Source organism: Xenopus tropicalis, chromosome 8 (assembly GCF_000004195.4).
Source record: "Xenopus tropicalis strain Nigerian chromosome 8, UCB_Xtro_10.0, whole genome shotgun sequence".
NCBI lineage: Eukaryota > Metazoa > Chordata > Amphibia > Anura > Pipidae > Xenopus > Xenopus tropicalis.
In genome coordinates this window covers 101,152,829-101,169,601 of record NC_030684.2, presented here as the reverse complement: position 1 = coordinate 101,169,601, position 16,773 = coordinate 101,152,829, and the positions used below count along the sequence as shown (strand labels likewise).

Below are 16,773 nucleotides of genomic sequence, written 5' to 3'. Positions count from 1 at the left end.
AGGGGTTGTGCTGCTATTTATTGTGCTGCTGTTGAGCAAATGTGTATATATGTGTATGCTCCTTTAAGAATATTTTCAGCCATCTGTATCACATAGGGAATGAAGAAATTCAGCAATATAGGCCTCAAAAAAAGGCACGGATTACGTTTAATGGGTTAAAGCTAGTTATTACTGTGATCATGTGTGTTAGTATGTATAAATAACTTTATGTATAAAGCGATTCTAGGATATGCAGCACTGTACAGGAGTTCATCAGTATTATACTCCTGTATGAACGGACAGGGAGGCTTATGGTAACCACACAAGGCCTGATAAAAGTTGACATCTTGACCCTCCCAGACAGAGTTGGCAGCTTAAAGGCCTGTGTATGGGGCCTTCCCAATATGACCAATATCTGGCAGAAAATGTCAGCATTTCATTGTCATTCTGTTGCAGTCCCCTGCCAATGGCTCTCTGAAGGCTTGCTGTATGAGCCAATCATTGGCCCAGGGCCAAACAATCTTACAGGCCCGATTTGGCCCAGTGTGTCAGAGGTTTGATAACCCCTCCAAACGAGTGGATCTTTGGGTGTATTGCGAGCTATGTCTCTCTGGTCTGAACATTATAAAATCCTGGTTCCTACTCTAATTTGCATTATCTGTTCTTAATATGACTTCACAGGGTAAAGAAACTGAAAGAAACACTTGTGATTATACAGCAATTAGACAAAAATATGAGTAACCTCCGTACCTGGTTGGCCCAGATTGAATCTGAATTATCCAAGCCTGTCATCTACAGCATATGCAATGACCAAGAAATACAAAAGAAGCTTTCTGAGCAACAGGTTAGATATCCCTCTGTCTGCACCATTTCATCTGATTTGCTAGACTGAACAGAACCACTGATCAGCAGAAGTGTATAAGAACACTTACAGGGTAAAAGACACTTACAGGGTTCTGATTTTCTGACATCTACATGGGATATATTTGTATACACACTATGGCGAATAATTTAAGATTTAGGCTTAACTTTTTTCTTTTTTTATAACAGGACCTACACAAAGATATTGAGCTGCACAGTTCTGGTGTTGCCTCTGTGTTAAATATTTGTGAGCGTCTTCTTCATGATACTGATGCATGTGCAAATGAAACAGAGTGTGACTCCATCCAGCAGACAACAAGGAGTCTTGATAAACGGTGGCGAAACATCTGTGCAATGTCCATGGAGAGACGACTGAGGTATCCTTCTAAGATTTATAAGTCTCCACACTGCAGTTCTCGCCTTAGAGGGGTCCAAAGCAGTGGATGGGTACAAGCCCAGTCTTGGCTGTTATTTTCTGTTGGAAATTCATAAACTAAAATTCAATATATCTGTATCCTCATAAACTATTGGGAGCCAGGTAAAATGTTGGATCAAACCAAAATTGTGAACACAGGTTGTATTTCTAAAACCGCATGTGCATAAAATATATAAGGGCTTCATTATGTAAGATGCACTTTATTTTTGGTAAAAGCTCTCAGCAGATGGTTCTTGAGAGCTGGCCGTTTCACGGAAGGCTTTTCATGCAAGGTACTAATCTTGTCTTGAAAGACACTGGATCTAGGATCTAGGTATTCAAATCCAAGAACTTTTTTCAGGTTTTCGATTTGTACAGATCAGAATTTGTATGAACTGTATCCAAACCTTTAAACTCATGTCACTTCAGTGATCGGAACAACTGAATGTGACAATTTTGTGTTTACATCACAATGGAATTTTTTTTTAAAATCTTCTGGCCTTGGATTTTGTATTTGAAGGAATATTATGTGAATGATTTGATATTTGGCAGAATTCAAAAATTAGGAATTTGATGCATCCCAAGCTTTGTTGTCGGGTGGTTTTGGACAGTCTCGCTAAAGGAAAGTGTTTTGTTTTTTTTATATATGTCTTGGAGAGAATCAATTTTAGATTCATTATTGTATAAGCCTTAGCATTTTCCAGTCTACTTTTTATGTAAGCTTATAGTGCTATGCAATTTTTTCTAAGATCTCAAGTCCACAAAATAAAATGCAGTGGTTTATTTCCCTTTGCCTGTATTTAGCATTAACTTTTATCATCCTCTCTTTTAATCAGTCATATTAACTTTCAAAAATGATTCTTAAACAAAACTGGAAAGTCCAATGGTTTTCCTATTTTTCTACTAAAACACATAGGGTGTCCAATTACTATACACTGATAAAGTCATACTAACAAAGTGTTTTGAGCCCTTGGGAAAGATGGGGGCAATAAAAATATCCTAAATTACCATGTATGGCCTGTGAACCCTATCTAGGTGAAGTTCAGTCTGTAATATTAAACATTTATTGGCAGAATTGAGGAAACCTGGCGCTTATGGCAGAAATTCTTAGAAGACTATTCACGATTTGACGATTGGCTTAAAGAAGCGGAAGCTACAGCTGCTTCCCCTGAGTCCTCTGAAGTGTTATATACACGTGCAAAAGAAGAACAGAAGAGGTTTGAGGTTAGTCATTAACGTTTTTCTGCTTATTCCCTGTGTCAGTGATTGTTTTTGATGATAAATTTAAGTTTGCATAGTCTACAAGAGATATTTAGCTAATGCTGATTTTGTACTTGTATTCATTTATTAACATTCTGGCTGACAAATTCATTTTGACATTCTGAAGACCTTGCCTAAAAGGCCTTTGAATCCGTGATGGTCCAAGATGAGATAAATATAGTCACTGTAAGAAACATCAAAAATTCATGTATATGTAAAATGGCACCACATTTAGGGGGTGCAGTGATATTGCTATCTCTACAGAGTACAGAGATAGAACTGATATTAAAGGTACAGTTGCATATAGTTTACTTTAGTTCTAAATAAGGATGTAATAAGTGGATTAACTGTACTAAGTAATGAAATATGGGTGCAAAACTATTAGGGATGCACCGAATCCACTATTTTTCAGATTTGGTCAAACCCCGAATCCTTCGTTAAGGATTTGGCCAAATACCGAACCGAATCTGAATCCTAATTTACATATGTAAATTAGGATACGGAAGGATTAAAGAGGGGTGCGTGCATTGTGTGTTTGTGACAAAAAAATCACATGATTTTAAGGATTCAGTTCGGCCAGGAGCATGGATTCGACCAAATCTGAATCCTGCTGAAAAAGGCAGAATCCCTAAAAAATATCCTGTTCTTTGGCTTTCTGTCACCTTGATTAACCACTATTGCAATCAATGGCCATTGAAACAAGGTAGTGTGATTTCCTGTCTTGCAGCTCCACATTGTTTTTATCTTTGCTTCCTGTAACACACTGTGTACATTAAAATGTAGTACAGAGCACATGGCATTTATGACATTTTACAATCTGTGACTTTTAGGCATTCCAGAGACAAATCCATGAACGCCTTACTCACCTTGAGTTGGTCAATAAGCAGTACAGGAGACTGGCCCGGGAGAACCGTACAGATGCCGCCAGTAAGCTCAAGCACATGGTACACCAAGGAAATCAGCGATGGGACAGCCTCCAGAAACGAGTGGCTGCCATTCTCAAAAGACTCAAGGTTAATGACTAAATGTGCTGTATGTATTGTATGTGTAGATCAGAGGTCCCCAACTTTTACAAGTGTAAGGCGCCATGAGGCAGATTGTCAGCCTATGTATAAGCAAAGTCTGATAACCCCCCCCCACCCTTGAAAAATCTTCTAATTGTGCCTGCACTCAGATGCCCAGACCCTGCAAATGCCAAGTCTTGCATTAGTAGGCGGATAGCTAAGTGTGCCTGCACCTGGGCAGATTCAATGCTTCCACCATACACAGGATAACATTCTGGCTTGTGTAGCCCTACCCTTGAGCCACATTCAAATGTTAAAATTGGGAGCAAAAAGCTTTCATGGGGGTGAGAAATAAAGGCTGTTATAGACTATGTTGTAACCCCTATATAGACTGCTAGCCTACAGGAGGTTCTGTTGGCACTGGCAGTGCACCTGGTTTTTATGCATCTGAAAATGCCTCCAAGCCAGAATTTCCAAAAATAAGCACCTGCTTTAAGGCTACTGGGAGCAACATCCAAGGGGTTGGTGAGCAACATGTTGCTTATAAGTCACTGGTTGGGGTCACTGCTGTAGGTAGTCACTTTAATTATGCAAAGATTGATTGGTACCATATCTCATTCCGCCTACTTCTAGGACCAACACAGCAAACAATTGTATCTTTTTAAATAGAAGGATATTAGTAGTTATATTGCTAAATTGCAGGTGGCAAATATATACCTACTGACAAAGTTCCTTTAATCAGTATTCTGTAAAAGGTGGGAAATTTAAATGAAAAACTCATTTTTAATCAGTCATATGTCCAATCATTTGTTTAACTTGCACTAGACATTCACTATAATATGCAAAGTCTCAACAGCTCATGATACAAAAGAAGTTTTTTTGTCTTTTTTATATATGTTAAAATGTATATATTCTAACTATCGAACACAACTCTACAGTTGATATTGTCACTGTTTGTATGGAACCAGATGGGCATTTTCAGTTGGCTACAATTTGTTTGTGTTTTAGCACTTTACCAGTCAAAGAGAAGAGTTTGAGGGAACAAGAGACTCTATCCTTGTCTGGCTGACTGAGATGGACCTTCAGCTTACTAATGTGGAGCATTTCTCTGAAAGTGATATTGAAGAAAAGATGCGCCAGTTAAATGTAAGTGTTATCGGTACCATGAGATTTGGGGTGTGTGAAGGTTTATTTGCTGATTCTTGTGTATATTCCCACAATCCACCCTGACACCTAATACAGGGGTAATCTATTTTATTTACAGTCGGATAATCTGAAGCTACAGCAATGCTTTCTTATATCTGTAACCTTGTTTTGAGGCATAGGGTGTCTATGACCAGATCTTGGGTCACCAGTGGGTCTTGAAATCAAACAATAGGAGTTGGTATTGTTGCTTCTTTTATCATTTGATTTAGAAAGGTGTGAGTTGGAGTTTTTCTCTTTTCATTGTGCTATTTGTTTGAGCAACTGTGAGTTAATTACAGGACAAGATCTGGAGGAATCTGGATGGTCCAGTAGGCATCATTAGAATTATATAGGAAAAAAAACAAAACCTTCAGTCTTAATAGAAATATGCATGAATGCATCATCTGCCACAAAATGTCTCCTTTATTTAATCTTGCCTTTTTGTTTTGTAGGAATTTCAGCAGCAGATCACACTGAACATCAACAAGATAGATGATCTTATTGTTTCCGGAGAGCACCTCATACAGAAAAGTGAGATGATGGATGCAGTGGTCATTGAAGAAGAAATAGAAGAAATGCTCAAATACCGCCAAGAAGTTTTTGGGCGGGTGTCTCGATTCCACCAAAGACTGACCTCCAGAAATCTGGTAGATATAAACATGTCTTCCATACATGCATTTTTCATTCAGTATAGCAAGGAAATAGCCCCCGTTTTGACATGAGCTCATGCAGTTGGGATTATGTAGAAAGGGGCATAAAAATTATCTGAACCTTCAGAAAATAATACCTGTTTGAACAGATTCAAAGGAAACCATGATAATCTTTCTGTGCTTGCAGGGACCTGTTCCTCGCCCCCTTTGTGTCAAAGTGTAATGCAACTCCTCCCTCATGTTGTTCCATTGTGAAGTGATGGATTCTGGGTCTGTCAGTTTTCCAAAGTGGGTGATGCAAAGTCTTTCTAGAAAGCAGAGAGATTTCAAGTCCCAGAATTCATTACAATGGAACAATATGAGGGCGGAGTTGCATGGAACTGTAAGCCGGGTGAAGAAATGGTTTCCATTCAATCTGGAAAGTCTGTTTGGAAAGTTTTTTTTATGCACCTTTTTACACAAGCCCTACTGAATGAGCTCATGGCAGAAAGGGTAATATATGTAGGCAAGGCTTGCTATTTACACTAAATGTTTTGTTCCTGAACTTCTGCTGACTTAATAGATTTTCCAAATTGTTTGCCTTATCTGAGCATTTCAGTGAGCAACTTAGAAACATCCATCATCAGCTGGTCTATGCTTTCTCTAGTGAAGAGGAAAATATATATGGAAAGTAGTGTGACAGCTATGATATGATATGTGTACTTATGTGAAGATGTTCTGTACAGTACATACAATACGATAACCGATTACAAAAGGTTTATATTCTCTTTATTGATAAATATTCTCCATAATAGTTTGTTTTTTTACTTTCCAGCTGTTAGATGAAGAAAGGGAAACCTCTGAAAATGATACAGATGCAGAAGATTCAAGAGAGCTGCAAAATTCTTCATGGCATTCGGCAATCCATGGATCTGAAACTTCTCATCCGTCCATCTGCCACTTGATGCCTCCAAACCTTCCTCATGATAGATCTGGCCGTGAAACTCCTGTCAGCGTGGACTCAATTCCACTTGAATGGGACCATACTGGCGATGTTGGGGGGTCATCTTCACATGAAGATGATGAAGAAGGCACTTACTTCACTGCTTTATCAGGTAAACCCAGATAGTTAGGCTGAGTGCATTAATGCTGAATTTGTCTGTAAAAATATGCCTTCTATTTGAGGTTTTTAAACCTTGGTTCTTGGTCTATAACTATAAATTGTTATAAACCTTGGTTCTTCCCAAAATGTATATGGCATACACAGAAAATGACATTATTGTCTTTCAGATGTAGAAATTCCAGAAAATCCTGAGGCTTATCTCATAATGACCACAAAATCTGTTCAAGAATCTTCTGGTAGGCACCTGCCATTGCATGGGTCTCAACCTGGCACCATGGTTGTGATGCACGCTACCCATCTCATGTCCTTTCATTTATGGCATCTCCTCTATTGCTTTGTGTCAACACCATATTTCTAAACCCACATTCTATGGTGTAAAAAAACACATCTGCCTTGTTTCTAACAGAAGATAGGTGGCATGGTGGTTTCTATGCTGTGGAAATATGAAAATGTTTGAACATGCATATTAGATTGGCCTACTCTGTGCTAAATATTAACATACACAATGGATGACACTTGTGTATTCTTTCTTGTTGATTTGGCTACACTGCCTCTTTCACACATTTAATGATCTGTATATATAAATTGTGTTCCCTGCTGCCATGGCAGCTATCATGGTGCCCTTGCCATAACAACTCCATCTCTTAAATACCATATTTCGTTATTCACAGTACTATCATATAAACATTGTATGTGCATAATGTTTAATATTGCTGTGGCTGGGAAGATTGCGGGATGCATGTGATGCCAACTAACGCGCTGGACTGGCTTCTTGGTGCACCATACATAAACTTTCTTGGAACCCTTTTATTGCATAGTTGGCTAAAATACATCTTGTTCTTGTATGAAAGCGCATTTTGAAATGAAAGTAGATGCTGAGGTGTGTTTTTGACAAATGCTCTTTACAGCAGGTTGAAGGAGGGTAAGGCCTTGTTGTCACTTTTCACTGTTTCATGGCTCCTTACAAGGCAGAATATTGGTCATTTTATCTTGCCATTAAATGTCTCATATAAGAACAACTTGTATGTTGACATTTGTGTCTCTTCAATCATAAGAAATGTATTATGTACTTATTAGGTCAACCTGATGTCAAAGTTACTCCTTGGCATTCTCCTGGCAAACGGAGGTCTCACAGAAAGCATTCAGAGCGCGAGCATACAAAGGGACCCGTCACAGCTACAACTGGAACAAACACAACTTTTGATCTGGCAGATGTAAGTCTTCCCAAAACAATGATTTGCATGAATCTTGTCTGCAAAATCAGATTGGGTGTTGGTTGCAGTTATGCCTTTCAGTTAACATATTTTATGCTTTTTTAACCCTAAGGTCAACTCCACACAGGGCAGACTCTCAGGCCTGTGTTTATCCAATCTGCTCCTATGCTCAAAAAAGCTTATTGTTATGTCTGTCCTAGGGCAGTTGTGTTGGCCCGGGTGCAAACACACCAAGCAGATTGCAGCATGTAGCTGCCCGATTATGCAGTTATGTGCTGAAATCTGCTTTGTGTACGTACACCTGGGCCAACGCAATTGCCCTGGGTCAGGTAAAACATAGGGGCAGATTCTCTGCCTGCGTTTATCTGCAGGCTGAGAATCTGCCCTGTGTGGCAGGAAACTAAAAGAAAGGTTTGGCTGGACAAACTTGTGTGTACAAGTGTTTAACCCCTAAAACCAAATACCTAGGCCTTGCAATGACCATGATTGTTGTGTATGTGCATGGACAGTCAACATGCTAACCTGGGACTGCATGTGCCACAATTTCACAGAGCAGAAGAAGAAGAATCCGCCTTGTAATGTGTTCGAAATGTAGATAATTTTCAGAATGTTTCTACTGCAAATCTATTTTGTGTGTTCTCTTTTTTAAGTGTGGTATTTTTATCAGAGATTTAGACTGATTTTCTTCAATCTGTTTGTAGTCCGTAATGAGCACTGCTGGCATAGAAGGCAGCCAACATACAGCATCAAGTGCTGAAAATGAGCAACGTAAGGAGAAGGGCCTTTTGGGTACAGCAAGTCCAGAGACATATACAGGTAATGTTAATGGCAGAGTAAGGCTTCAGGATCAACAACATTATACTATGTTATGGTTTGAGTTAAGATGCAAAATCCCATAATTTACTAACTATACATCAGTTGCAGCAGGCAAAGGAGCTTATTTACTAACACTGAGACAACTTGCCCTGGTACCATACCCCATAGCAACCAGAGATTTTCTTTTCTGCCTGCTGGAGGCTGAACATAGATAATTGCTGAGTGATTGCAATGGGTTACTGCACTATTTCTGATTTACCTATAGTTATTAAATCATCCCCAAAGCATGTATAGCACATTCTGAATTGATATTTGCAGACATATTAAAATGGATAAAATTTCATTTCTAAAATGCAGCAGTATAATTTATTATTTTTGTCCTTAGGATGATTGTGCATCTTTGATCTTGCTGTGAATTGAATAATAGCATATTATTTCTATGTAGCTATAACAACATAGTCTTCTAGTGTTTTTTCAAAGATTTCCTCCACCCTACACACAGGTGTGATCGAGCGATGGGAAATTTTCCAGGCTCAAAGCCTAAGTGATGAACTACGAATGAAGCAAAGCTTACAACAATGGCAGCAATTAAACTCTGACTTCAGTGATATCACTCTGTGGCTAGATAAGATGGAGACTGATTTCAACAGTATGAGCAAAGTGAAACCGGCATGCACCATACAAGAACTCCAACAGAAAGTAATAAAGCTAAAGGTGTGTAATTACATTGAAAGCGTCTAGGGGCAGATTTGAGTCCTTAAGACTGATTTGGCATCCCTACTTGACTGATATTTGCCCAAAAATATGGCAGGTTGTTTTTTTTGTAGTCTGATAGGGAACCACATCGGCTCAATGAATGCAGTCCTTGCTCCCGACCGCTCCTGTCTCCGTCATTGTAATATGATGGCTTTATATCAAGTAAAGTTGGCCGTACTCAACCAGATCTGCCACACCTGACCAGTTCCCACCCCAACCAGTGGCTCGCAAGTAACATATTGCTTACTGACCTGTTTGATGTTGTTTTAGGAACCTCAAACAAGGTGCTTATTTTTAAATACCTAGTGAATCCCCAAAGAAACCATCCTGAAGGCTGCTAGTCCAAAAGTTAGAGGACTACAGAGTTATGGAGACAAGTGCAACCCTATCAGATAGATATTTGATTGGGACTTGGTCAGATTTTGATCAGGGTCATAGTGTGCTTGCAGGGCACCAGGAAAAAACCTGGTGGGCCCCACCGGCCCAGACCAGATCCCCACAGTCCGACCCTGATTTTGATAGATTGTCAGGAGACCGCCAAGGGGCTGTGGATTAAGTCCGCTTCCAATAAATCTGCACAGGTGACACAGCTGTGTGACTGCTTCACTGGGCTTGTGGCCAGAGAATTGGATAAGCATTATTCTTCCTGCAATCTCTACGTCTAACTTACTTACTCCCTTTATAAGGGATAGTAATGAAATGATAACTGCATTTCAACCAATGACTGAAGGTTATTTCTATGCATTTTTTCAGGATACACTAAAAGCATTTGATAACTTTAAAGCTCTGGTGATCTCCGCTAACCTTAGCTGTAAAGAACTCCAACATGAAAATGATTCAGAATCTGGAGATGTTCTGAACAGACTTCATGGGGTGAACCTGCGCTGGGATAAAGCATGCCATGAACGGGACAAATGGAAGGAGAGTTTACAGAGAGAGCTAATGCAATGTGAGGTAGGCTAAACTCAAGCAATATGCTTCTTTTGATAGATACACGTACACAGGCCAATGATAATCTCTCACCCTGTAACTTTAACAATAAATGGCACATGCAGATAACAAAGCCTTTGTCCCAAACCAATACCTGACCATTAAATGTCTATATATATATATATATATATATATATATATATATATATATATATATATATATATATATATATATATATATATATATATAAATTCATCACACCAGCAACGTAGCAGCTGATAACGTAAGTAGACACATTCCAGTCTAGTTATGTTATTCTCCAGTTTATAATAATTTATATTTATCAGCCAAACAATACTGCCTCTCCCCATTTGATTAAAGTATAATTTTTTCATTTCCTGCTGTGTAGTTTAGTTTTGGAAGATCATATGTTTAAGATATCATGCAATATGCCTTTTAGGAGTTTCACGGAACAACTGATAAGCTCTTACTTTGGCTAACAAAAGCGGAAGAAAGGAGACTAAGAAATAAAGTCACAGACATCACTGTGGATCCAGATGTACTCCTGGAAAGACAAAATGAGCTATTGGTAAATATCAACTATAATTATTTAGTGGCCTCAGGGAAGGAGCACACTGAAGCAGTCCCTGCCTGACAATGCCACATTCTGCAATAAGCAGTGGCTGCAGATGGGGAAGGGTGATTCTTGCTGGGAGACCTGTGTTGTTGGTTACGTTTTTAACCATTAAATTCCAATAAAGGGGCCATTTTTACAGATAGTATTTGCTGAGCAAAGTGAAACCAGCACCATATAATATTCATAATTGCCTACAAGGTTAGAGGGTTTTTCGTTTATCCTACATGTCTATAGACCCACCTTAACTTATGCTACAGTGACCCTATAAATTAGCCTATAAATTAACATCTGAGATGGCAGACTAGAACCACTAATTGTACAGGTTCTGCTATATTATACATATTCCACTGCCTCCAGGAGTTTTTTTTTATAATCCAGCTCCTATAATGCTACTTGGCTAATATTAATAGGAGTAATAGTTTAGCAAGTGGAGATCTAAAGTTTGGCCTTGCTTGACTTAGTGCTAAAAGATTGTTTACAAGCAGATATTTAAAAAAGTACATATTTTAAAGCACAACTACATATTATGGACCTTTTAAAATGCCTGTAATCTCTTTAGCAACTAGAAGATGATCTACTAGGACTGCAAGGGCAAGTCAACACTTTACAAGATATTTCCTGTTGCCTGCTGAATAAAACAGCAGGGGATGAGCACAATGAAGCCGAAGAGAAGGTTCGAGTGGTGGGAATGAAACTGCGACAGCTATTAAAAGGGGTTTCTCAAGAGTTGCAGACTGCCCAGCAAGCCCTGGTGAGTAGCCAGCAGAGACACACACTGAAGTGAGGTTCCTATTTTATACAGTATGCATTTGAGGTGTTTATCACATCACTAGAACCTCTCTCGTGATATCACTCGTGAAAAAAGTTCATTGTCATATTCAGACATACCCTTAAATCCATATATCTCCTCCTCCCCAGTGGATAGCACAGCAACCCCCAGCATATAATTACACACCTTAGAGACCCTCCAACAACTATTCCTGAATACTGACAAACCCCCCCACCACCACCAGTTTTACCTCCCACGGGCAGCATAGGGCAGCCTGAGTATGGAACACACAGGCAGCATAGACAGGGCTAGATTTCTCTACTGGGTGCCCAGAGGCTGGCATACTCTACCGACCCCCCACCCCGCCCCCCTAGGATCAGGCACAAGCACGTCTTTTGAGCTTACACTAGAGCACAGGAGACAGGACGTGAAGAGATCTCCTGCATGCCTAGACCACAGTGCTCCATTGTGAGCTATAGTCTATAGTCTGAGGTGTTAACAATTGTGTAACTATAGAGGAACTAGATGCCACAGTCGGGGCAGGGCAAGGTGGGGGTAGGGGGGCCCGGGACCTGGACCGCAGGGTCAGCTTCCTCTATAGGCACTTTTCAACTGAGATCAGGAGTGCACACGTGATCAGGCACTGAGGAGGAAGCACATCATTTTCAGTGCATACCGGACCCCTACAAAGATTCTTGGTGTGGGGGCCCAGCTCCACTTGGACACCTGGACACAGATTCTTATTGGAATCCCTCATTACTATATATTATAAGTCATTTGTCTCATTAGACACTTGAGTGCTAAGAGATGCAAGCACTTGCACCCTGGGCAATGTTGCTCTCAGCACCAAGCAATAGACCAAAAATCCGGCACAGAGAGCAGCATCAGGAGTTGCAACTGAGCCCTGTCCTTTCTGCTATCTTGAGACAGGCTGTGAGAACAGGGACCCGGCGCAGGCTGAAGGGGAGAGAGGAGTGTCTAAGTGCCTCCCCTCCTGCCCCTCTTGAATAGATTGCTGCCGGCCACAGGCATCAGTCTATTCAAGGGTTCAGCCACTGGCCAACTGCAACCTTTTTTACACTTTGCACACTGCATTTTTACCATACATTACCCCTTTATACATTGTAGGATCCTTTTGCTTAAAAATATGTACTAGCAACAAATCCATTAAACATATGATTCCATGATGTTGATTATGTGAGTTTTTATGTTGTTGTTGTTATGCAATGCAACAAAATCTTGTTCCTTAATCCTGTTAATAATTAAGAAACAAGTTGGCATTTGGAAGCCTCATGAGCTGATGACATTCTGAGCTCTGCTGGGAGCAACAACCAAAATGGATTTCATTTCCTCCCATGAACCTGATATGAACAGAACTGTACTGTGTTTAAACAGCTTAGTCCTTTGATTATTTCCCTCACTGCGTTTATGTCTTTCATTATTTGCTGAAGGTTTGGGTTTCTCTTTTCTTTCTTACTGCTCTTCTCAGATAACTATGATGTAATCTGGATTCCCTAAAAACTAAGAATGCATCATCTCTTTTTATTTGTTTAGGATTATTCTCCACATCATGGAATTGATTCCCTGGATTCAGGACCCTCAGAGAGTCAGGTAAGTAGGCAATGCACTGAACTTTTATATGTTTATTAAAAGGACTCTTCTATTTACGCTGTATGTGCCATGATAGATCCTGTATTTAAGTAGTTATGTATATTTTATTTTGGTTTCCAGACTGTGTTTCTTGCTTGATAGAGAGTTTGTCTTGTCAGAGCAGTAGCCTATCCAGGGACACTGTTGGCGCTCCCTCATTACTGCGCTTTACCACACCACTTTTTCTCTTCCCCTTGTAAATCTCCCACTGAGGCACGGTTCACACCTTATGGGTCATTTACTTATTGCAATTCAAGCGCAAACGCTTTGTTTTTCTCACAATGCAGTGTTTTGGTTTTACTTTTAGTTTTTTTTTTTTTTACCATAATACCAGTGTAATTGCAGTTGCCAGAGGAAGATGTGCCTGACGCAATTGCAACTGAGTTCAAATTGACAGAACTGCACTTCAACGCAAATCATTATTATCTAGAAAAGAAGCAGTGCGTTTTCTCTGCGTTGCGCTGAGGTTGCACAAAGCAGAATTCTATATGCTTTTTCTTCTTTTAGACCCATAGAATTGATTTTAGCATCATATTGTTTATTCCTTTTATTTCAGGCTGAAGTGGAAGCAGCATCAAAAAGCACGGCAAGGTACTAAGAATTTGTTGCACACAATTGACATTCATTTCTGCCACCAGTGAAATTAGCGACACATTTTAGGGACTGAACATGTTGTGCTTTTACAAACATGGTGGTGAAACAGCAGGGTATCAAAAGACCAGCACTTTGGGTCAGTGTGTCCGTTTACTGTCAGTGGCAGGAATCCGAATACATGTATGAAATCTGTTATCCAGAATGCTTGGGACCTGGGGTTTTCCAGTTAGGGGATTTTTCTGTTATTTAGATCACCATACCTCAAGTCTGCTCAAAAGCCTTCAAACATGAAATAAACCCAGTAGGAGATTTATGTCTCTAATAAGGATTTAATAATCTCTTAGTATTAAATACTAACAGACTTTATCATTTCCACATCTACATGTTTTGATAGAGTATATGCATCCCCAACCTTTACTCAACACTTGATCTTACAAAGCTTTATGCCTGATTTATTTCTATTTCAATTAAGCTTCAAGTCTGGTGCAAAGACAAACATTGTGTTTCTATTTGCAGGATTACTGAACAGTCAAGCTCAGTCCAAGAGGTTCCCAAGAAGCGGTCGTTGTTCTATCGAGTGCTGAGAGCAGCTTTTCCATTCCAGCTTTTGTTGCTTCTGCTGTTGCTCCTTGCATGCATGATCCCATTCTCAGAAGAAGACTTTAGCTGTGCTCATGCAAACAACTTTGCCAGGTCCTTTTACCCAATGCTCAGATACACCAATGGACCTCCCCCAACATAACATGCAAGAGAATCAAGTGGATTAAGTGAATTTCAAACCAGCAAGGTTACATTCTATCCGTGTCTCTAGCCAGACTTGAACAATATCATGTAGGATACCATGAAACTGTTGTCTAACGACAGTGCTCCAAGGAAATGACCCTAAGAAGCTAATCATGTTCTGCATGCACATAGTAACTTTATAAGTGGTGGCAAGTCACACAAATGCCATGTTAAACGCCTAGCAAAGCAATAACATGTTTTTGTTTTTAATTTTCCATAGTTTTATGTAAATGACTCTAAGGAGATTTTACTGCATGGACATGGCTGTAATGTGTTTTTATTTATGCAGAATTGTAATATGTTAATTACTGTGTAAATTAGCTCCTATTTTGCTATATATGGATATATCTTTACCAAAAAATTAGATGTACAGTTTGATTTGTTGTTTTTTTTATTATTATTCAGGTTTTTCTCCTTCCAGGTTGTACAATAGTCAGATGTTTTATGTTACTCTTTCAAGCCATTTAGAAACAACACTGAAAAGTATTGGGTGAGGTTCTGCCTGTCCAAAACAAGTTCCTGTCCTTTCTAGTATTTACTGCAGATCCCACCAGCAGAGAAAAAGATGTTTATATGAATCGAAATGCATCTCAATAAACGTCCCATATTCTTTCTAATAAATAGATTTTGCCTATTTGTTTTTTAAAGAAACTGATAATAATGCAAAGCGAACTATAAGTCTATACAACCCACTAGTTTCATTTTCACATACATTATTGGTGCATATTCTACTACACAGTAGGTGAAAATCAGGCTATTTAAATGTAAACTATCTGAGACATATATAAGTATAAGAGTAATGGTTTTTGTTAGGTGGCACTGCTGGCATTTATTCTGAGCACTTGCAGTACAGCACAGGGGTCAGCCTTAGAATTTCCAAAATGCTACCTTTAGGTGTTTTTATGTTGCTGACTTACTGGTTTGGATAGGCAGACTTTAGTGGGAGTATTTTTGCTACCGCTGGAGAGCCAGTCTTCCCTTGCAGCTAACCCAGTGGATTCATAATGGTTGCCCTTTTGTGGTTTGATCTGATTTAGATAAATATCCCTTTCACCTTTCAATGTTCCAACACCTACATTTTTTATTCAAACTTCCAAAAGGTAGCACCTCACACAAATGGGAAAAAAGGCTCTTGTTTGTTTGGTTGCCTGCCCTTTTAGGGAAGCTTGTCACTCCCTAGCTGTTGAAATAAACGGGAGATCCACCACTAACAGACCACTATATTAAAAAGTTATTGGCACCATTCAACCTGCAAAGTATATGTCCTTATTGTGAATCAGTGCAACAAAGTGTTTTACAAATATTCTAAAGTAAAAGCATTGCAGCTGCCACAGACAATGGTAGGAAACTACTCTCTAAAGTAAGCCTTAATATAGTTGTAAGCATCATTCTCTGAGGTGTGACCATCCATTGTAATCTCTGTTTGTGTCTGTTTACAATCAAGGTCCACCGGGTCAGACAAACCTGTAGCCAATCAGATATGAAAACCTTGAAAATTCAAAGGTTAATAAAGCCGACTGCATAAAACAGACAGCAAAAAAAGGCGTAACTTGTGCCTCTGTGGGAAATGACATTCATATATCCAGTGTGTACTTTTAAGAAGCATGTTAAATGACATGAAGGTAAGGTTCCTGTTACTGCCTGTTCTTTAGGATTAATGTTTTCCTAAATTGGCTTCATTGTGTCTCTTTAACAGCACTGCCATTTCCAGGAGAAAAAAGCACAATCACTCTTTTAAATTAGCTTTTTCTAACAGGTTCTACTCTATCTTCATCATAAAGTAGTGAAAACCATATTTTAGAGCTCTCCCAGCTGATTAAAACTATGGCTCTGCTAAGAAACATTGTGTGCAGTTAGGTGGACAACTTTTATCCGAGACTGAAGGAAATCCACACCTCCCCATCTTGGGTTCTGTTAGAACTGTCCTGGATGGTGCACATACTCAGTGAGCTCTGGGCAGCTGTGAGGAAGCTGAGCAAATTAACAAGCAGAAAATGAGGCTGGCCTGTCATATAAACTGATGCTACTGTTCTGATTATTGAATTCTGATGCTAATTGCACTGGTTTCTGAGCTGCCATGTACTAATTATCTGTATTAATATATAAGTTATACAGTATATTGATTGTTGGTCCCTAAGCTCAGTAAGTGACAGCAGCACAGAGTATG

General features: G+C 39.4%; 1 protein-coding gene across 4 annotated transcripts in view; it reads left to right on the top strand.

Moving 5' to 3' along the window:
* The window catches only part of syne2 (spectrin repeat containing, nuclear envelope 2), a 183,765-nt gene extending 168,536 nt beyond the window's left edge, over positions 1–15,229 (top strand). For 3 of the 4 annotated variants that reach the window (XM_002933717.4, XM_031891296.1, XM_031891295.1), the window contains exons 102-118: positions 661–823; positions 1,030–1,217; positions 2,329–2,479; positions 3,346–3,528; positions 4,528–4,665; positions 5,157–5,351; positions 6,169–6,448; positions 6,624–6,692; positions 7,534–7,670; positions 8,372–8,486; positions 8,989–9,200; positions 9,996–10,196; positions 10,634–10,762; positions 11,370–11,561; positions 13,134–13,190; positions 13,786–13,820; positions 14,340–15,229. In XM_002933717.4, coding sequence (XP_002933763.3) covers positions 661–823; positions 1,030–1,217; positions 2,329–2,479; positions 3,346–3,528; positions 4,528–4,665; positions 5,157–5,351; positions 6,169–6,448; positions 6,624–6,692; positions 7,534–7,670; positions 8,372–8,486; positions 8,989–9,200; positions 9,996–10,196; positions 10,634–10,762; positions 11,370–11,561; positions 13,134–13,190; positions 13,786–13,820; positions 14,340–14,565 — 2,671 coding nt within the window. In that variant the 3' untranslated portion in view covers positions 14,566–15,229. The remainder of the gene's footprint in view (positions 1–660; positions 824–1,029; positions 1,218–2,328; positions 2,480–3,345; positions 3,529–4,527; positions 4,666–5,156; positions 5,352–6,168; positions 6,449–6,623; positions 6,693–7,533; positions 7,671–8,371; positions 8,487–8,988; positions 9,201–9,995; positions 10,197–10,633; positions 10,763–11,369; positions 11,562–13,133; positions 13,191–13,785; positions 13,821–14,339) is intronic. The other variant, XM_031891297.1, reaches the window with a different exon arrangement.
* The last annotated feature ends 1,544 nt before the right edge of the window (positions 15,230–16,773 follow it).